Below are 21958 nucleotides of genomic sequence, written 5' to 3'. Positions count from 1 at the left end.
GCTGTCAAAACTCTTCTGCACCAAAATATTTAAATGAGTTGTTCAATGTGCACCCAATTCTTGTTTTTTAAAGCCATTAAAATGTGTGCTGTACAATCATTCCACCCTGATAATGGAACAGTTCAAAGAAATAAATAAAAGCCTGAAGTTTTCCACGACATTCATGTCAATTATGAGTGGATATAAACTTCTGATCACAACTAACCAAGCAAAACTAAAACTAAAACTAAAAGTTTTGAAAATCCTGCAGTTTTTTAGATTTGTGGGCGTGAAACTCTTTTTGCCAAAATATTACCGCTGGGCTCACATACCATTTGTGATTTCATGCTCACTCTGTGGCAAATAGACATGTACTAGCTAGCTATCATTTAACGTTCTACTCTTGGTAACAGCCTAGATATCAACTGTTAACTAAAGCTTGACCCTGGTAAAAGTTTCAGAAATGCTAAACATTGAAAAGTCAGCGACACCAAAATCTGAATTTAAAGCAACAGAACATGTTAGAAACTGAGGAGCTACGGCTAAATCTACAGGTTAGGGTTACTGGTGGCTCTATGAGATGACTCCCAAAGCTCTCACTCAACTTATCCTCCTTCCAGGCTAAAAAAATTCAAAAATAAAATCTATAGTCTCACTTTTTGCCATTGATATTAGTCCTCTCGTATTCTTTCTACAAGCTACCAGCCCATTTCTTCCTACTCACATGAATGCAAAGAGTACATGAACGGTCAGTGTTGAATGTGTTAACAGGTGTATTTCCGGAAACTTTGCCTGAATAATGTAACTTCGTAAAATACAGATTTATCAGGTCGGGTCAGAGTTAAGTTGCACATGATTATGTGAGTGTAGGTTCTCAGTCATTGTGGTCATGGTAGTCTTAAGAGTTGGTGACTGGACATCTTTGGGTGTTTTGAAGATCTTTTACTTTAGAGCTAAAGAAACCTCTTGGATGAGAGATGAAATGTCATTTAAAAAACTTAAAGAAATCCTGTCGCCTTCTTTTCAAGCTCTTAAGACTACTAAATGAGTACTTCAAATAGCCTTTCAGCGGCTCCTTGTGTAGACAGCCATCAACAGATTCAATTCATAGTGCAGAAAACTTAAACATGCTGGTAATCTTGGTCAAATTCTGCAGCTACTGCAAGTTTTTTTTAGGTTTTGCTTCAGCAAATATACAACCAGAAAGAAAGAAATACTATATTTAGTTATATACATTACACCTGTGTTTTTGCATTTGACAATTTAATATGAGCTATTTAGACGCCTACGAGGGTTAGATATCCTGTTTTTCATAAGCAGAAAAGGTCAGTCCAAATAACATATTTTTTCATTCCCTCCTATCTGTTTAGTCATCTCGTGAATACTCACGTTGATGTTTCAACACCCCAGAAGTCAATGGGTGCTTCTGAAAAAGATTTCAAGACTTCTGTCATCACGTTTGCTGCTGTCAGGCATTTGAATAGCGGTTACAGAGCTGCTCTATAAAACTTCATGTTCACGCAAATTTCCATCAAGCCGTCGCTATTGTAAATCTTTGCTGCCGGAGAGGAAGACGGCGGGGAAAGGGCAAGACTGACTCAGCTGTCTTTTCGTGTTTACACAAAATAAAAGAGATGAGTAACAAATAAGCAAACAAAGCATGCTGTTTGGATAACTGAAAACACATTGCAGCGTGGATGAAACAAACAGCTTTGCTGGCGTAAAAAAACCCCAACAATAACGGAGCCGTGAGCTCACCGTCGTAGTACACGATGGCCCCCACCAACTTGTCCTTCTTCAGCATGGGGAAGAGCTCCAAGGCCTTCATCTTGCTGAGGACGTAGCTGCTCTTCAGGCACTGGATCCCCGCCACCAGGTCGTACATCTTGATCCCTGCCCAGTAGTAAGGCAACTGCCACCATCTGCGAGGCAAACACAGCGATTTAAGTTCTGTCTACTTAAATATTTGGATACAAAATCTTGTTTTTTGGTCAATTTTACGTCACCACAAAGATGCAAAAATCTATTTTTTCTTCAGACAGGTATTAAACAAATTATCAGCTGGTTAAACAAGGCAGGTTTTGTCCTTACCCTAATCATCATCAAAATGTGGCTACATTTACTCAAAACTTAGGTTTGCTCAACAAATATCCACAAAGAACAAAAAGAGTAATAGACGTTGAACCGACAGGCATTTATACACCCCTACTGTAGCCTCACAGAGCAGCTGCTACCCAGGTAAGATGACACAGACTCACTGAAGATGAATCCCCCCCATAAACGCCCATATTTAACCAAAAAACCTTGTTCTAAATCTTACTTGTAAACAGGAAGCATGATGGGTAACGGCGCAGACAGGTGAGGTGCAATCTCCAGCAGGTTGGCTCGCTCATGGAGGGCCTCTTTCACCATCATGTACTATTTAAAAAAAAATAAAAAAATATATATATATTTATACTGATATACATAAACAAAATAAATTTTTACTATGTTGCTCTTATTTATACACATATAAATGTGTATTTCTACTTAATCTAAAATAATTTATGTATTATTTGTATTTTTTTTTTATTTAAAATTATTATTATACTTCACATATCTTATATATGAATACACCAATGGCAATGTATTTTCCTACTGATGTGCTCTGTTAGTGAGACTGAAATGACAATAAAAGTCTGTCTATCTAATCCAAAGTGATGATGGTGAGAGAGGAGCATCTAAATAAGCTGAAGGTGCAGCACAGAGTAACCTGCTCATAGTCCAGCTTCATGATGGCCTTCTGCAGATAGCGGACTCCACCGTGGATGAGCTTGGTGCTTCGGCTGCTCGTGCCAGAAGAGAAGTCGCTTCTCTCGACGAGAGCAGTCTTAAGGTCTGTGGAAAATGACACAGCGCCTTAATGATAACGGTATTAAGAAGAGCCTTGTTTCCTTCTTACACTAAAACTTAAACTTAAATAAAACCTAAACCTTACAGACGATTAGCCTATATGTCACCCGAAAGCTTCAAGGGAAAAAGCAAATAAACAGACGGCTCTTCGCTCTGATGAATCCGGTTATTATCAATACAAGTGAAAAATGTTGTTCTGACCTATTAACTTCAAAGTCTGACCTGTGATAAATGAGCCCTCATCAGCTCGCAGTGAATCTATAAACCTGTAGGAGTGACGGCTTTTAAATAAGTAAGGGCCACGTTATAAAAGTCTGCCACACAGTAATGACTAAACATAAACATGGATTTAATTGCAGCCAACTTTTACAAGCCCAGTACTCTGTATATAATAAGACCTGAAATTAACTTAAAAGTACCTGGTACCAGGTACTACCACCTATAGGAAAACCCTAAAGTAAGTAAAGTAAATACTCGTGGATTTAGATGTTGAAAGCAGTGCTTCTATGGATGTGTGTGTAAATCGGTGAATAGGACATAAGCAATATGAGAACCAGTCCATTTAGCACAGTTGCAGAATCTAGAAGATCTCTTAAAACTGAAGCATAGAGTACAGGACCATCATAAACCTTCAACCATGATTCAGTGAGAACATTTCCAAAGCCTAGTGAAACCTGAAAGCAGAGACACCCTGCTGATGGCGGGCTTACTGCGTGTGACAGCGTCTAAGGCACATCCTGCCCCCGTGGCCCCTCCTCCGACAACCAGAACGTCGAACTCCTCTGTGTTTGTCAGCGCTGCGAGCTGGGCCTGCCGAGAGGGGAGCTCATCGACGAAGGGAACCTTCAGCTCTGCTTCTGCCGCCACTTGGGCCAACCGAGCCTGGATGTGACAGACACGCACATGGATCAGCACGAACACAAAGAGCACGAGGCTTTAAAGAGTCACGGGTTCTTCGTAATGAATGCGAATCACTAGCTTTTCTATGTTAGACGTTAAATTAAAAGAAAACGTAGCAACACTTTCCTTGAGGTGCGTTTGAAACATTATAAGCACACTGCGAGGACATTATGCTCGCACCATAATCACCTCAGAGTGGCATGGGACATAATGCATAATGACTTGCAATCATTTCAATACATTATGCATTTGGATTGACTGTGTAATGAGATTACTGTAAGACATGCTTACAGTATAATATGCATTGTGGCGGATGGAATATAATGTATGTATGGGAAAACAGTTATGACTTGATGGATGATCATTGCTCTTAATTGGCTAAAAGGAGTTTCTACAACATGCTGAACCTGAAAACCTGCAGATTCTGGTGAAGAAACTGGCTGTTTATTATTTTAATGTTGCACAACCCAAGTGACTATACCACATATAGAAAAGTAATTATGTAATTACAGCACAAATAAGGCTATTTTATGTGAGTGTATCCAATATTATACTGCTCCTTTGAGTACTTTATAGTTAGTAAATAAGCAGTTGATAAAACAGGGATAAAAACCTGCTGCTCGCTTTTTCTTGAGCAAAATTGTAGCAACACTGCATCTGTACCTGAAAGCTTTTTGACATAGCCAGTTACGTTCTTCAACAATTAAACTGCATGGTAAATGTCACTAAAATATGTGGCAACTTCTGCCACGTAACAACAATTATGACTCAGTCAGTCGGGTAAACACCGCAGGGCTTGAATGTGCAACATTTTTTGTTTACAAACTACCCGCACAGGTCGCCTGGTGGGATGCAACCCGTCTCCAAACAGTGACAGTCCAACTTGGACTGCAATCGCTCTTAGATTGGCAAAGATTTACAAATAACTGCTGTCTAATTTATTAATGCAGAGAGATTGCTGATGCGGTGCAATCAGTCTGAGACGCAAAACTCTCTTACAATATCATCACTTTCCAATATTGTACTCGACTTAACTGGCTGCCAGCTGGTTACGTTCCTATATAAAAGTAAGGTTGCCGAGCACCTATGGCTTTTTGCAGTTAAACTGCAGTCCTGCAGCAACTACGTCACTATTTGTGCAGGAACCTCTCTTTCAAATCTATGAGGTTCTGACTGAACTCTGAATGAAAGTAGTTGTTATGAATTTCTGTCCATGCAGAAAGCAACAGATTTAAGTTGTTTCACTGATTCCCTACACTTGGTTGTTGTATTATCGAAAACAGACTCCATGCATTTGCCACTTTAATCCCATTCAGTCAAAAACTGATAGCAGACCGACTCCACCTTATTGCTGTTTTATCGCCATCTTCATGCACCAAAGTTAATTCGACTGTGGTCTCTGTCTCTGAAGCACCCAGTACAAAGGCAACAAGATTGCAAGTTCACTGCACATACAGTCGTGCTCTGGCCTAAGCAGTTTAACATGGTTGCGTATTTCTCCAGTCGAGTGCTTATGCCACTTTTCCCCAACTTTAAAAAGTTGATGTTCTCAATCAAAAACCTGCAGAATGTGGCGTTTCACGTAGATGTGGGCCATCTTACTTTCCACCTCACTTGTTTCCAACTTCCTGTCAAAGTGGGATGCTGCTCTCGGAAGGTCCTGCAGCCCAGGCTAGCAGCAGGTGGGTGACTGCAGTCTTAGACACAGTTAACTGAGGCACATTAACAATTTTTACTTCATCATCCTGACGCTTCACTTACGAGAAAAGTCTCTTATTACTTCTCCCATCATCCTTTTAATCACTGAAGTTAATTATTTTACATTGTTGGCTAATAGCAGCTGTTAATAAATAAGTAATAAGTAGGTAAATAGCGACAAGCTATAAAAAAACAGACCACATAGGATATGAAGTTGCACCCAGCCTCGTCATTATCAGATGATAGATGGCTTCAAGATGCCTCTCTCTTTGCTCTTCACAGGGACTGTTGCATATACTACAAATGGAAAGTGTGGTGCTGGTAACAAAATGTTGTTTATCAGCTACAGAGATCTTCTTGTAGGGGCTCAGGTTGGTAAAGACTGAAAGAAGTTATTAGGGGACTGTAAAAATGGTCGAGTTACCAAAGTGACTACAGATGGCATTTTTAACAAATCAAAGAACGAGCTCTCCGGTTCAAATCTGAAAATTGTTCTTATGAAGCTACTTTTGGCAGAAAGTGGAATCACAACGTGCTTATGATGCCCCACGACAAGTGAAGTGTTGCTATTACAAAAAAAAAACAAAAAACAGAACACATTCCTGGTGCGATTAGTTGCAAAGCAAAGAGTGTGGAGGGTTACCACCTGCTGCAGCATGCTGCTCAGCTTTACAAAAATAAAAAATTAATAAAATAAATTCACACTGCAGACTTTGAACATCGCTTTTGCCCACTGTCTGATTAGCAAAATAATGAATTTAAAGAAGAAATAATCACATCTACAATAAAAAAGAAAACAGCTTATCTCTGACACAAGGATGCAGGATTTCTCTTCTAATGAAATATTTATTAATTTTCTTTTTCTTTTTTTTGTTTAGCAGTTCGAGCTAAATGATTGCATCAAGCTGCTTTGAAGCCACCGCGGCATTTGACTTGCAAATACCAGCAGGCGTTTTTGTAATTTAAGCCTGCAGCCGCAAACAAGACCATGATATAATCATTGTCTATTTCTGATGATGCACATAGACAAACACCACCGCAGAATTAAGCGACGGTGTGTGCTCCCAACCCCCCACCCTCCCCAACGTAATCAAGTTAAGTCAAAGAGTGGCGCAGCCAGGCCCACGCTAATAGCCAATCGGCCGCTGTCTTGAAAACTTCTCCAAGCCATGTGCCCTTGCTAAAGGAGACAAGACGGACATTCATCTCATCAGCATTGCAATTACTGGGATTAGAGGCATGCATGATTACAAACTATTGTGAAAAATAATTATATTTCATCAGGGTCGACTTCTTGCTTACCAATCCACGCTTGGTTGAGAGGACGGCGACGGGCAAGAGAAGACATTATCGCACCGGGACACAAAGCAGAGTTCACATTAGGTTGTGCAGTCAAATAAAGCCTGGTATGTAGTTGTGTGGCATGCCTATAATAAGCCTAAAACACGTCATAAAGTCAGTGGGAACAGCTGTTTAGGTTTTTTTTTGAAGAAGACAAGCTTGAGACTGGAGGCTTGAATGTAAAGACATCATCTATTCTTATCTTTCCGGCTGTTCTCAAAGATCCTAAATCATCATTTACTGTATGAAGAGTTTTGATGTCGCCTGTGGATAAACACAAGATTCGCAAAGCGTCAAATGGATGAAAAAAAATAAATAAAAACAACAACAATGCGCTTTTCTTTTTTTTCAAGTTTTCCATCATAACCCCTCCTAAGACTGAAGGAAAACTTTAACACAAAGGTAGAAACATGTATTGCTCAAAATTAAATGAAGGAATTGATACCCTGACACGTCTGTTTTTAGCTATATTGGACAACATTAGTAGAGATACAGGCAGGAAGTTTGGGCTCATTATTAGGACACAGAGTCCTACAGTTCCACCAAATGTACAATCCAGGGACCAGGGCTTCTCAAAGTTTTCATGAATGAGCACAAATGAGGGCAACAAAGGATTAAAAAACTTCAGTGTTTGTAATCTCTCTGCTCAGGATGATGCTTGTATTTCTCAGTAACCGCTGGAGCCTACTTGTCCAAGAAAATGCTTCCTTACTGGTGTTCGGAACTGCAGTTCCTTTAATGGCCACTTGAGGCTTGCTACAAAAGTGGGTCAATCCTCACATACTTCACTGAACAAGTATGGCTAGCTGAAACAAACATATTACGTGTTAGATTTTAGCCTCTGTGGATCATTTCATCCTTCCTTTTGGCTAATGGACGCTTTTTTGTAAGGTTGCTGCTGTGCTTGGGATCATTATCCTATTACATGACATAATCTGGCCAACATTTAGCTGTTGGACAGATGTCTCACATTTGACTGTAGAATACTTTGGTATACAGAGGAGTTCATGATCGGTCAGCTTAATGACTGCAAGATACTCTGAGGCTGCAAAACAAGCCCAAATCATGACCCCTCCACCACTGTGCTGACAGCTGGTATGAGGTCTTTTTGTTGATATGGCACATTTATGAAGTCCTGTGATTTGTTGAGATGTAACTTTGCAAGCCTAAGCTGCACAGCCAAGTTCTTTTTTTAGAGATAAGAGGCTTTTCCTGTTCAACTCTCCAAACAGGCCACACTTGTTCAGTCTTTTTTCTCATTTTACTGTCATGAACATTTCTTGGGTTTTTTGCACTTTCTCCAAGTATTGCATGATCTGACCTTGGGCTTAATTTGCTGGGAGGTCTGTTAGTAGGAATATTGTGGCATTGAGTTAACATACAGCAGAATTTATGCACCTTCAGAGGTGCTCACATTTGCAGATGAGAAAATAAAGTGCATTTGCTTAGCAGCACCTGGCTGTTGCTTAACTTCTTGATTTCTATGGAACCAGTGGCAGTGAACTTTCTTTCTTTTTCAACACTACATGTATGATTTATGACCGTGATAAAAACTGTGAATGAATTAAATGTACAGCAGAGGATTCTTGCCAATTACCAGGGACCGCCACTGGCCTGCAGGCCACACTTTGAGAACCGTGGCTTTGGCCTAACTTTCAGTCTTTATGCTAAGTTTGTTGGTTGTTAAAAGTAGCTTCATATTCAGAGAAGTGACATGACAGTGGTATCAATTTTCTCATTTAACTCTTGGAAAGAGCATAATAATGAGAGGGGGGTCAATATTCCCATTATAGCACAAAATAAAAAAAGGCTAGTGACAGGCGCTTGACCTTTATGTTGAAAGGCCAAATGCTAAAATGGCCACACCTCCATGGCGAGTGGGTAGACAGTGAACCAGTGGAGGAAGCAGAGTGTGAGGGTGATTACTTCCATTTACAGCCTAACAACACTGTAAAACCCAATGCTGCTGTGGCCAATTATACTATTTGTAATCACCGTTTCTGTGCAGCTCAAGGTCCAATCACGACCTCCTGCACAGCAGCAGGTGAAGCATCAAATACAAAGACTGAAAACACACCCAATAGACCTCAAACACATTCCAACATCTAGACAGGACATGCCCTGAATGGCACTCCCTTCCTAAAAAGCAGACGTCTGCCTCTTCTTTTTCTTTTGTTAAGGAGAAGGAGCTCTCACAAACTATAAACTAACTATTCCATGCAAAGTGAAAGACCATCTGCGTGGATGTCCTAGCCATGCACAAAACAAAACTGAAAGCAAACATTTGTTGGAGCGAGTTTTCTTCTTACCTGTGTCTTTCTGTACTCGATCAGCTGTGACAGGCCAAACGCCGTGGCGACTGCCCCGCCACCTACAAGGGCCGTCCGTTTCAGAGCCCTCCTGAACGCCATCGGCCCTGCAGCGAAGGTACAGGGCAGGACAGAGACAGAGAGAGAGCAGAGATGCCCGGGTTAGCAGGCTTTTGACATGCCAGGCATGCCAGTCTGTGAGGTAGTATGCAAATAAAGGGAATGTGGGAGGGCCCAAAAGCTGCAAGTCAGGATGAAAGAGACAAGTTTATTTGCCATGTGACATATAAAGTATCAGAAAAAACAACTGGCAAAATTATCAATAAGGAAAATACTGTTAGCTAAACCTCCTGAAAAATCATTATGTGTATCCAGCAGAGCAGGATTAACACATTCAGCACGCTTTCATAAGTAACTGCTGCCCAGCAGGGCGTTCAAACTGTGGAGGAAAACCAGAAGAGCTGTGAAAACTTCAAGTTTCAGGCGCTCTTCTAAGTCCTGTTAAAAATGCAAACACAGACCTGATCCTAGGAAGTCACTCAGGTTGATTTTATCTTTGATGACAGCTGTCATGGCTTTTGTGTTTTCTCTGCTGGTTTAGTGGCTCCTTTTGTTTTTGAAAATCATCAGTGTATTTGCTATTTTCCCTCATCATTTATTTTATCCTCTGTCAACAGTCTCTCTTTATATTCCACTTCATCTTCTTGGTATTGTAATATTTAGTCACCATTTTTGTGATGTCTTTCTGTTTCCTTAGTTGGGTTCCTGTGGTTGTCTGGCTTTCCCCTTTTTGGAATTTCATTCTGTTTCTATCGTGTTTCTATGTTTGCTTATTTGCGTCAAGTCTGCATGTCTTAGTGCGTCTCAGTGTTAGCCATTTCCTGTTTTATTTTGATAGTCTTGTGTACCTCGTATTGAGTTTTACCTTCCCTATTTTACCTGATTTATTGCAGCTGTGTTCCCTGCTGTTTCCCATCTCCCTAGTTACCTGTTGCGGATTTATTTTTGGAGTCTCTCTCTGTTTTTTGTCGCGTCCTCCCCCACATGGAAGTGTGTCTTCACTGTCCAGCACTCACTGACTTTTCCTCCAAGTAAGTTCCCTGTTCAGCATATTTTTGGCCTTTTGTTTTTAATGGACTGCTATCAATAAAGCTGTGATTTTATCAAGTCCTGTCTCCTGAGTCTTGCATTGGGATCAACTTCTTGCCTTCCACACTGCTGAACCGTGGCAATAGCAGCTAAAACCTGTTTTACTTCAAACAAAGCTAAAGATTATCAGGTGAGATGTGACATGTAGGGTCCACATGTTCAATTCGATGTGGATCCTAATGTGACGGCTTATTTCTACAACAATATCAGCATTTTTCCTGACCACTCAAAAATGTTTTGGCATCCCACTAAAGGAAAACCACCAGGTTTATTTATTTATTACGCTTTAAATAACGAAGAAAAAAAAACATATTTTGCCTGGTGAGCTAAATAGGTGACCACTGTTATTTCTAACAAGTATGGATTTTAGTTACTCATATTTATAATATATTTATATGTATATGTGGAACAAAAAGGCTCACTCTCAATCAAGAAAAACCCTGACTGTGAATCCAAATTCCATTTCTACTGGAACATATCAGTAAATCGTTTAGATGTCCACAAACCTTTGGCCACTAAGTGTAATTCTACCTGTGTAAAAAGGGACAATAGAAGGAACAGTTTCATCATTAACCTACCCATCGATTACTGCCTCACATTACACGATCATCTGGTGTATAAAAGGGTAGCAAAAAGTAAGTGCTGATGTTTAACAAAAAAAAAAGCAGCAAATCTCGGTAAAGAAGAAACAGAACTTGGGGAAAGTTTTAGCATCAAATGCATAACATGCCAAAAAACATAATTGCTTCAGCTCTCTGACAAAGGAAGTATGAAGTCTAACCAGGTTACATGCAGTAAATAACTATAATTAAAACTCATCTGGTCAGGTTTTACAGGTTACATCAGAGAAAATAATACTTGAATAAAATGCAACTAAAATTGATCCCCAATGAATCTGATGCTGTTGACTCTTTAATATTCAGATAATGAGTCTGTGCCATAACGAGCACGACGTGACACACATCGCTCTGCATGCCGGCCCACAAGCTTCAATTCCCATCAGGTGAGCCCCAGTAAAGTATTTGCATTCCTACTGTAACGTACGCCGAAAAACAAGTTTCCAGGGAGCGCAGTGCACCGCAGCAGATTCTAATGCATTTTAATAAAGCAGATGGCCCAAAGGTCAACAAGCAGTTTGCTGTAATTAATGACCTATTACATGTAGCATACCACTGTGGCAGCCAGACATTAGCCACACAAACGCTGTCTTTTATTATTTTTACTGCCAACTTTTGACCAAATTCTAAACTTTTCCTTTCAAAACAACAACTACAAATTAATAACAGTATGAACTTTTTTCACACCTATAAGTCAGGCTGAAGTTTGCCTTCTTCTGAATTTTGTTTGGGTGAATAAAACATGTTCAAAAGACATCAAACAAACAGTCATTTTGCTTGAAATGTCCATTTCCAGTCTGCATTTTATCTTCTAGTTATTACACCACAATGTACCAAATACGCATGGACCCTACAGGACTTCAAGCAGTCTTGGAAAAAAAGATTTTGGTCGAAGTAGAGCTTCTGAACCTTCACGTCAAAATGAGCCAGCTGATGCGGTGTGGTATCTAAACAGCGCCTCCCTTTGAAAGTTTCCAAGCAAGCCTGGATGGAAAGAAGCCAAGGGACAGACCCAGAGAGAGTACATCAGTAAATGCCATCTTACTTGTTGACTGGGTTTAACTATTAGCAATTACCCAACAGCCAGTTAGCAATTAACAAAGCACAATTTCGCTATGTTAACTTTAACTTGGCTAAATTACGCAATCTGTGTGAAAAGCTGCATTAAGACTAGGTGAGTCTGACAAATTTAGCTCAGTGTGCAATTTATTGCCTCCAAAAGTCCAGCAGGGGGCGACTTTCCTACTTTCAAAAACAAATCTGACAGCCCTGATAGGTCTTCCTTGACCTATGGCCTCAGTAAGCACTATTCTAATATGTTTATGGTCCCAATCACAAGTTTAAATCATTACTTAAAAGAACATGATGCTAATTTTGAAGATTAAGGTCCCATTTGTGGTCCACTGGTCCCCATAATGTGGACGCCAACAAAGTGACGATGAAAATAATCAGCCTGAAGTTTCGCAATGAGATCGGTCGCTTCATCATTCCACTTTTTTTCTTTTTTCAAAAAGAAAAAAATCTTTTCCAAAAGTGTACGAATGTCATGCTATGTTTGTGCTGGCTACGTGTTCAAAGATTAAATACTAGTTTGTTTCTCACAGACAGGAATAAATTATACCAATTAACTAAAAACCCTCAAAGACATGGTATTGCACCAGCTGTGTGGGGTAATCTGGTATTTTAAAACATGAGCACTAGCCCAGACTTTCACAATCGGTGCCTCCTTTAGTGCTGTGATGTCAAACTAATTTTACATCGTAGGTCAGATACAGCTCACTTTGACCTGAAATGGGCTAGACCAGTACAACGAGTTTAACTACTAATTTAACCCTTGAGATATTTTAATACAAGGGAAGGAAAAGTGCATGATCGATGAATGAAAGAAATCTGTCACCACGATTCTTAATTTGTAAGAAAATAAAATGCAAGGGCTTAAACTGTAAGAAATAAATGTGTAAATTCAGCCATGTGTACAATGGATACACAATATATCCTTAATACCCTTTATTAAACGCCTTCAGGCAACTGTTGATGTGATTTGTCCCTATATAAACAACATTTAATGTAATTGAATCCATTGTAAAGAAAAACATTTTTGGTAGATACAAAAAAACAAACTTTATCATCACTAAAAAATCTATTACATAGTTATTTACTTTGGTGTAGCATGAATGGCCATGTGGGAGGTGTTTATCAGTTAAGATAAAGCTAAAACCTTTGAAATATAGTTAAAAGGCCAAAATTTACACCCTCATTCATGCTTTTTAAAGTTGTCCGGGTTGGAGTCCAGGCCGATTCTGGCTCCCGGGCCTCAGGTTTGACACCCCTGATTTTGTGAGTGAAGCAACTAGGACTCTTAAACTCTACGTTATTAACATGGCACACCATATTCATGCCACTACTGGCAGGTAGAAGCCTCTTCTTCTTCGTGTCACTGGGGAAAGACACCAGCTTTCACTTAGAGCAGCCTGCAGGCTCATTATGAATCCGGAAGAGGAGGAGGGGGTGATTTTTATGAAGAAACACGTGAAATTTGTGGCTTTTTCTTTTAATTCAAAATGTCCTACTTGGGAGTGTTTGCTTTTAACAGCAGGTGGTGGTATACCGATGCAGGTACGCCGGGCCACACAAGAGGAAGTCGGTTTGATCTTTAACTGTTGTCCTGCCGTGGATCAAAATGTAAGCGATCAGTGTCGGTGTGGTCTTTGAGGGGGAAATTACTATCGACCTTCGCCTTTACGTTGTAAAAAAAAAAAGAAGAAGAAGAAGAAGAAGAAAAGGCGACATACATTTCAAAGGGTGTGTGAAATATTTAGCCGTTCATGCGGGCTTAAATAGCCTAAAAAGACACGTAAATATGGCCCGTGTTTAGCTCCACGAACACGATAAAACTGAAGGGTAGTCTCTCAGCCCTACAGCGGCTAGCGAAGAAAAATTCGCAGATGTTCTGCTTTTTTTTTCCTTTATTGGGGTCGGGAAAGAAAAGAAAAACACGGGTTAGCCAATCATTTGGAGCGGCTTTAAAATGTCCGAAAATCACCGGGTGACACAACAAACATTCCCACTTACAGGACTTGGTGCTTCGTGGCTGGATAAAAGTCGCTCGGGGCGATGCAGGGCGGCGACTGGGGGCATCGGTAGCTATCCAAACCGTAGCCTGAGTGAGCGCTTGACAGCTACAACCAGGAAGCCCGGCGGGCACGTCGAGCGACGTCGGGGAGAGCCAATCGGAGGGCGGAGCTCGGCTGAGAGCGTCCAATTGGGTTCGAGTGGAGGCGGTGCCACGTAAATTGATGTAAGGCAAAGGCAGGATTGCGCAACTCCGCTCTTTTCTTCATCCTCCTTGGGGATAATAATAACGAGCCAGAGCTGCCGCCAGCTGTCGTTTCCTCTATTATTTAGGACAGAAGGCGTGCACATATAAGTAAACCAAGCACCCTGCAGATTAAAGTATGTGTAGTAGTATTCTTGTGTGTTTAAAAACTACATAAAAAGTGTACTTTTATATACTTTTACACACGTTTATCACTAGATAAGTCAAATCTGAATCCCCCACTGCAGCCGCACATCTATTAAAACTACATTAAACTTAATTATAAACATAATTTCCAAATTCACTGAGCCGCTTTCTAACCACACACACACACACACACACACACACACACACACACACTCACTCACACCACCCCTCTGTGGCCAGTGCGTGCGTAATGGGGTTTGGAGCGCGTAAGCACGTAAACAAAAGCACATTGTCGGTGCCACTGGCAGCCAGTCTGCAAAGCCAAAGAGTGGCTGAAGTGAACAGTCATTTCCATCGCTCTGTCCATACAGCCAGAGAGCTTCAGAAGATCCACGAGCGGCAACACAGTAGGGATGGGATTACTCACCAGCGTCCTCCCGCACTGGATCCACATCTAAGGTAGTGGAAATGTTACTCTTTTGAGTTTAAATGGGGGGACTGGGCTCGGTAACAAATTATCTGTTGTTTCTGTTTCGTGCCAGGAGAAGTTTGGGGCACAATAGGAGGTTGTGGAAAATCAATTGTAAGGTGAGTTTGCTTGTTTCCACCTTTAAAAAAAATATTATAATTAAATATATCAACAAAAAAGCATTGACGGTGAATTCCAGCGACATTGCCTCACTAGAGCATCACTTTATCGCACTTTTAAACACGTCTCATCATCTGCGTGTGTTGTTGCAGTGATCATGCCGTGCGTCCAGACCCAGTGCGGCTCGTCTCCTCAAGGAGCCAGCCCAGCCTCCCAGAGCTCCGGCGGAGAGCGCAGCTGCGACTTCCTCACTCCGGAGTTTGTCAAGTTCAGCATGGATCTTACTAACAGTGAAGTGTCGGCTGGAGCCTCGGGCCCCACCTTCGGCCCCCTGGCGGACTCTTACGGCTCCGGGTACGACGTAAAGCCCCCGTGTCTGTTTCAGATGCAGGTCCAGGGGGAGCTGCCGTGCGTCAAGGTGGAGGATGCGCACGGGTGCCCGCGCTATCAGCCGAATCAGCACCCCGCGCACCAGTCAGACGAGCTCCTTTCTTCCCCGAGCCCCGTTTATTACTACCGCTCCCCCTCCCCGCACTCCTCCCTCACGCCCAACTTCCAGCTTCCGTCGGGACACATTTGGGAGGACTCCGGCTCCCTGTACAGCTTTCGGCAGGACTATTTGGCGGCGCACAGGAAAAACGCGCTGTCCAGGTTTTCCCTGCTGTCCCTAAAACACGCGCAACACGACGGCCAGAGTTTATCCACTTGCCAGGTGAAGTTTGACGGAGCTCTGGCGCACCAGCAGCTGGAAACACCCACCGTTTTGGGCTCCACTGGCCTGGGCAAACAGAGCGGTGTTGGATTTGCTCACCCACTCCATCTCGCGCACGGCCACCACTTTATGGAATACCAGACTTCTTCTGCGCCCGGCCGAGGACCGCTGAGCTCAGAGGGGGTGTGCGCGGTATGCGGGGATAACGCAGCCTGCCAGCACTACGGAGTGCGCACCTGCGAGGGCTGCAAGGGGTTCTTCAAGGTTTGTTTTCAGTGAAGGTTAAATACAAATCTGCAGTTTTAAAGGAAACTCTGAAGATCTGAAAGTTGTTTTTTATGGATATTTACTCCCTTTTTTTAAAGCACAAAAGTCTTCCAACATTTCTGTGAAAATATGATGAAAAAATAACTACACACCCACGGGAATTATATCCCATAATGCAACTCTAATTCCAAGTAATTGGCTATAATATAAAGCTTCCCCCGGGGAGCTCTGACCGGCCTTCTAAATTGGACATTAGACTCCAGAGGCACGTTTTGTTCTCTTGGTCTCTTGACACGCGCGTTAAACGTCGCAAAGGTCCTGTATGAAAATGGCCACCAACGTGCCGTGAATCAAAACCTTCCCCTTCGTCTCTCACTGGGAGATTCCCCGGGGCCAGTCTCCAAATTATGAATGACCACGACCCTCTATTTACCCAGACCTGCCTGTCCGACTGCTCAGTGCCTCAGATGGCCCACAGGAGCAAGAGTGCTGCTGTTAATTTTGAAGGAACAATTTAACCCCTTTGTTAGGTTACTTTTACCTTTCTTATCTTTCTAAAATGGCTCAAAAGTATGTTTCTTAACAATGAGCCCTCCGAGTTGTATTGTCATGACAGTATGTTTACAAAAAAAGTCCGCTATTACTATTGTTATGTCTCTTCTTGTTGTTTCTTTCATTGGGACCGTTTTTTTTTTGTTCCTTTTTCTCATATTAGATCTTTTAAAAGATCCATATGGCTCCATATTTCAGACTAATCCACCAGCACACGTTTCTAGAGTCCGAAATTGTGCTTTAATTTGAAACTTTTACAAGAAAATTTCCTAAAATGGATTCTTATAAGAAAAAGAAATGGTACTGTGTAAAATTTTAGTGAACAGCAGCAAGTGGTAAATGTGTTTAGAGCACTGAAAGTTGTTTTAAGTTTTAAGAAATACACCAACAAGTTAGATTTTTATTAACCAAAGAGTCCTTTAACCATCAGGTGTGTTTGCTGGATCAGGAAGAAGACTGATGTAAATTCGACCACACCTTAGCCCGAGAGCCATGAACCTATTAAAGTGCAGGATTGCATTTTTCAAAATGTATATAGAGTAATATTCAGACTTTTCTTCTCTCTGTGCAGCGCACAGTGCAAAAAAATGCCAAGTATGTGTGCCTGGCTGCCAAAAGCTGCCCTGTGGACAAACGCAGAAGGAACCGATGCCAATATTGCCGTTTCCAGAAGTGCCTCGCAGTGGGAATGGTCAAAGAAGGTAAACTGATAGAGCCAAAAAGCTTCTTAAACCATTATTCTTGGTGCCGTTTAGGAGGTCAGAGCTGAAAAGTGTCGCCCTCTTCATCTTTTCCTCTGCAGTGGTGAGGACAGACAGCCTGAAAGGTCGAAGGGGTCGCTTGCCGTCCAAACCCAGAGCTCTTCCAGATGCCTCCTCACCTGGAAGCGCCCTCCTGAGCGCCCTCATCAGGGCGCATGTGGAGTCCAATCCTCCACCTTCTCGCCTGGACTACTCCAAAGTAAGTAGAACTGACACTGTTGATAAAAGACTAAGACATAGTAGAGTTATAATCATCGGTATCCTCCTTCATTCCAATCTGATCCGACCGGTGACCTTTAAATGCAGTTTAAAGAGAATCCAGGAAGTCCCCCAGGAGACGATGCTCAGCATGTCCGCCAGTTTTATGACCTCCTGACCAGATCGATAGAGGTTATTCGGGGTTGGGCGCAGAAGATCCCGGGTTTCACCTCTCTACCTAAACACGACCAAGACCTTCTCTTCTACTCTGCCTTCCTGGAACTTTTTGTTTTACGGTTGTCGTACAGGTAAATAACCTTTTACACATTTTATATAGAATTTATTTGCCTATTTACTTATTTATTTATTCACCTCTGCCCTCCAGCTTCACACGTTAACCACAGGCTGTTGTAACATTTCAGATCCAACCCAGAAGAAGGGAAACTGATCTTCTGTGACGGGTCAGTGTGGCACCGGCTCCAGTGTCTGCGGGGCTTTGGGGAATGGATTGACAGCATTGTTGAATTTTCTGCCAATCTGCAGAGGATGAACCTGGACGTCTCCACCTTCTCCTGTATATGCACCCTCGCCCTGGTCACCGGTGAGACGTCCAAGAACATTTTCCGCTTCATGCTATTTACAAAGCTTAAAGACATAACTGATAAATGCTACATTCAAGTGACCCTGGATTATCTATTTTGATAGTGTTCAATATGGGAATGTTACCATTTACAATCTTTTTTGTCATTAACACAGCTCCAGTTTAAAAAAAGAAAAATCAAAATAAAGATAAAAGAACAGTATTAGTATAGTATAATCAGTCACATTATTAAATCATGCCAGGATGTGAAGCTTTAATTTACTGAGGATAAACTTTCCTGAATGTGAACCACATGTTTAAGGGATGACAAGTAAGCTGGACTGATTGTTATTGATTTAGTTTCTCTGTCTTATCTCATGACTATTTTCCAGTCAATGGTACCTGCAATACTGATTGACCAATTTTCTTGTAGCTCAACTAAGTAATTTCTAAATAATAAAGAAAGATTAGATTTCAGTAAGAAAAAAAGATATCCTCTTGATGAGTCAGTGGTAACATCTGAACATGTGAAATGACAGATAACTGGATAAGACATTAGCAGAAATGTTTTAAATTATAATCAGCTGAAACAGTTAAAAATAATAGAAAAAAATAGCTAAAACAATTCCTGTTATCTAAAATCACAATTTTGCATTTTATCTTGCCAAGTTGAGGATTTAGGGTACTTACCCTGAATGTAATCCTAATCAAAAGCATTTTCTTCTGATCAAGTAAAAATGCGTAGACATAATATGCGAAACTTCGCAAAAGGTGTGCAATTTTACATAATTTGTGACATCATGTAGAACAATAAGTGCAATAATTAGTGTAACTAGTTTAAATAGTTATCTAAAAGTTCCAAGTAATTAGCCCAAAGTAAAGGGTAATGGCTGGAAATAGTGAAAAAAAAACAACAAACAACAACAAAACAATTGTTTGTTTTGATAAAAGTTATGGATAAATGGGACATTAAAGTTATGGATAAATTGTTAGTCATTTAATTATGGTTGAAATAGTTAGCAAATTATAATAACTAACTTTCTAGTTAAAATAGATAAATATCTTAAAAATTATTTAAAAGTAATGGATACATTTCTATTAGCTAAATATGACTGCGAAAAAGTAAAGACAACAGCTAAAGTTAGCTAAAAGCAAAGACGTAATATTACATAGAATCTTTTAAAATAACAAAAATGGTAAAAACAAAAACTTTTGGGGAATAATGAGTTTAAGGTAATTTAATAGTGTAATTAGTTTTTTTAAAAAGTGGTTAAAATAAAGAAAACAATTGATAAAAGTAAATTGTTTAAATAGATTTGTTAGCAACAACTAGAGGCTCAAAAAATGTTTAATTAAATTTATTGGATAAATGTTTGCTATAATTAGCTGAACTTATCAGCTAATTAACATTACAAACAGTAATGATTGGAAAAGCATTGACACTTCTACCTAAACCTAAACCTTCTACCTCTACCTAAAAAATCTCTTTAGTCTACAATTTATATGATAATGGTTGAAATGTGGTTCATATAATTAATTTTTTTTTAATATGGGATAAATAGTTTTTAAAATGTTATTAAAATTAATGGATAGTTAGCATAATTAGCTAAACATGACTACTAAAAGGTTAGCTAAAAGTAATTGGGTAGAAAAACTAGCTAAAGCTAATTTGAAATAGTAAAAGAAAACTAGTTGAAATAGCTAAAAGTTTGAGACAAATGAGTTTGTTAGCTAAGTTGAGGCCCGATAAGTGGGCTTTAAAATTAATTGAATAAATTATTAATATAATTAGTCAAACCTATTTGCTAACCAACAGTAACAGATAGCATGGCAAAATCTTAGCTATGACTGGAAAAGGATTGAAAATTATACCCAAGCAAAACAATCTTAAATATGCGATTTATAAGATGAATTGAATGGTTGAAATTTGGTTGATAAAACTGAATTTTAAAAAGTTCACATTCTTTGTTATTTTAGAACAAAAGCCTTGAGATGAATGTAGCTACCAAAAGTCTGATTTACAAGTAGTAATTTTACTTAATGAAATTATTGTAGCACCAGTTAAAAGGTAATAAAAGAATTCAATATTTCCTGGTTAACTTTGTAAAGTTAGTAAATTTTTTATTTAATTCTCTGCAGAGCGGCATGGACTGAAGGAGCCAAAGAAAGTTGAGGAGCTACAGAGCAGCGTGGTCAGGTGCTTGAAGGATGGCGGGACGAGCACGGATGGAGGCTCGAGCTGTTGGTCCAATCATTTGTCCAGACTTTTGGAAAAGCTGCCGGAACTTCGCACTCTGTGCATCCAGGGCCTGCAGAGGATTTTCTACCTGAAGCTGGAGGATCTGGTGCCGCCGCCAGCCATCATAGATAAGTTATTCCTCGACACGTTGCCATTTTAGAGACAAGAGAGGACACACACGGGGACGTTTTTCTGTGGTTTTCTCGCCGAGGACACTGTAAGACCTCTTTTGCTTTGTTCCCGATAATAATTGCTGACTATCTGGATGTTGTGCGCAAAAAAATAAGAAACAAAAACATTTTTAAAAACTTATACCGAGCCAGAAGATCACATTGGGATGAGAACAAGTGAAATGAGAAGCGGAAGCAATTTAATCCAAGAATTGTGACCACTTAATTTCTAAATATAACGTCTCTGAAGCATGCTGATGACTTTGAAAAAAAGGATTAATTTCATTGCAAGACTGAAATAAGCTTTTCGTACCATTATTACTCTGTACAGTGTGATTTAATGAGCCCGTCTGCAAGTGATTCAGACGACTTTATTTTACGCTTTCTCCTGCTTCTCATTGTGTAAAAAGGCATTTTGATACGAGACAAGGCGTCCCATCATGTTTATTAGTGATTAATAATATTCATTAACCTCTGTTGTCTTCTCAGAGTAAGATGTCATTGTCCACACCTTCATAAATAAAAGACTTAATGAAGTTACACTGGCTGGACTGCTGGGCCTTCTATCATTTATTTGAAACTATGGTTGGACATTTGATTTTTAATCGGAGGCAATGCAAAGTCCCTTTAAAAATGTTATATTTAATTTAATAACAATTCTAATTACAATATATAACATTTAATTCAATTTTCTAACACTTACTGATGTAAAATGGCTTCTTAAAGAGATTCAATTATTTTATTTTGCTGTTAAATTTGAATTATGTTTTCAAACTTAAATGTAAGTTTGCATTTTTAAATGTACTTACTTATTGCATAGACCAAATTTATGTCACATTGTTTTTATGCAAAGCTCATTCCTTCTGTACGTGTTAGTTCGTATTAATGCAAATTTTTTAATTTGAGAAAAGATACCTAAACCACTATTGGAAGGAATTCCATCAGTCAATTATAAAATTTTTCCTTGCTTATTATTTTTTATGCATGCATAAATGCCATAAAGTACTCACCCATACTAACACATTATGGGTAGCTGGCTGCATTTGTGTGAAATGCTGCAACACAGTTTATGCAAAATTTGCACGATTCGTGCAGGAAACAGTAAATATGGATGCTAACGCCTGCCAGTAAGATGAAAAGAAGTAAAAGTAATATGAGCAGCGTTTCTCCTCTTTAGTTAATTTGTCAGTTTTTTCTGATAAGTAATGAGAAAAGCAGACTTTGGAGATCCATTAAAAAAATAAGCTATAAGAAACCGTATGTGTGCCTGTATATGAATGTAAAGGTCACACTGGCAGTGTTTTTTCAAAGTTGGCAGAGTTTACACAGAATTTTCCGAGGCATGACTGTAGGAGTGTGTAAGTGTGTTTGTGTGTGTGTGTGTTTTCTGACCGTCGGCTGCCTGACATTTCTGCAGCCCTTTGGTTAGATGTGGCATTAAAGAAGTCAGTTTCTGCTGCCGTTAGCAAAGATAAAGGCCCCGAATTCAGCACCTACACCAAGAAAGGCCAAACAGAGCAAATAAATGGAGGCGCCGGTGCT

The 21958-nt window shown here is 40.1% G+C and overlaps 2 protein-coding genes across 3 annotated transcripts in view; one reads left to right on the top strand and one right to left on the bottom strand.

Annotated features, from left to right (window-relative positions):
• The window catches only part of gpd2 (glycerol-3-phosphate dehydrogenase 2 (mitochondrial)), a 35988-nt gene extending 21914 nt beyond the window's left edge, over positions 1–14074 (bottom strand). The window contains exons 1-6 of the mRNA XM_063467124.1: positions 13958–14074; positions 9120–9226; positions 3582–3753; positions 2732–2856; positions 2300–2397; positions 1738–1901 (exon numbers count right to left, since the gene is read on the bottom strand). Of these exons, the coding sequence (XP_063323194.1) occupies positions 1738–1901; positions 2300–2397; positions 2732–2856; positions 3582–3753; positions 9120–9221 (661 nt within the window). The 5' untranslated portion in view covers positions 9222–9226; positions 13958–14074. The remainder of the gene's footprint in view (positions 1–1737; positions 1902–2299; positions 2398–2731; positions 2857–3581; positions 3754–9119; positions 9227–13957) is intronic.
• A 559-nt stretch (positions 14075–14633) lies between these two features.
• LOC134620261 (nuclear receptor subfamily 4 group A member 2-like) lies at positions 14634–21034 on the top strand. 2 transcript variants are annotated; one of them, XM_063466328.1, is made up of 8 exons: positions 14634–14807; positions 14894–14936; positions 15090–15913; positions 17040–17169; positions 17271–17428; positions 17536–17735; positions 17850–18028; positions 20147–21034. In XM_063466328.1, the coding sequence occupies exons 3-8, from the start codon at positions 15095–15097 to the stop codon at positions 20404–20406; spliced, it is 1746 nt and encodes a 581-aa protein (XP_063322398.1). In that variant the 5' UTR covers positions 14634–14807; positions 14894–14936; positions 15090–15094; the 3' UTR covers positions 20407–21034. The 2 variants fall into 2 exon arrangements, with proteins under 2 accessions (XP_063322398.1, XP_063322397.1); XM_063466327.1 differs by having other exon boundaries at positions 14891–14936.
• Positions 21035–21958: the final 924 nt, after the last annotated feature.

Source organism: Pelmatolapia mariae, linkage group LG23, assembly GCF_036321145.2.
Source record: "Pelmatolapia mariae isolate MD_Pm_ZW linkage group LG23, Pm_UMD_F_2, whole genome shotgun sequence".
In the NCBI taxonomy this organism is placed as follows: Eukaryota; Metazoa; Chordata; class Actinopteri; order Cichliformes; family Cichlidae; genus Pelmatolapia; species Pelmatolapia mariae.
The sequence above is the reverse complement of the archived record's forward strand: the minus strand, read 5'-3'. Positions and strand labels throughout refer to the sequence as shown.

What these genes read in the sequence shown, in the direction of transcription:
- LOC134620261 (XM_063466328.1), top strand. Translation starts at nt 15,095, where the DNA reads ATGCCGTGCGTCCAGACCCAGTGCGGCTCGTCTCCTCAAGGAGCCAGC. An exon ending in GCTGCAAGGGGTTCTTCAAG is followed by an intron (nt 15,914 to 17,039) that starts GTTTGTTTTCAG and finishes CTCTCTGTGCAG; the next exon opens with CGCACAGTGCAAAAAAATGC. An exon ending in CTCGCCTGGACTACTCCAAA is followed by an intron (nt 17,429 to 17,535) that starts GTAAGTAGAACT and finishes CTTTAAATGCAG; the next exon opens with TTTAAAGAGAATCCAGGAAG.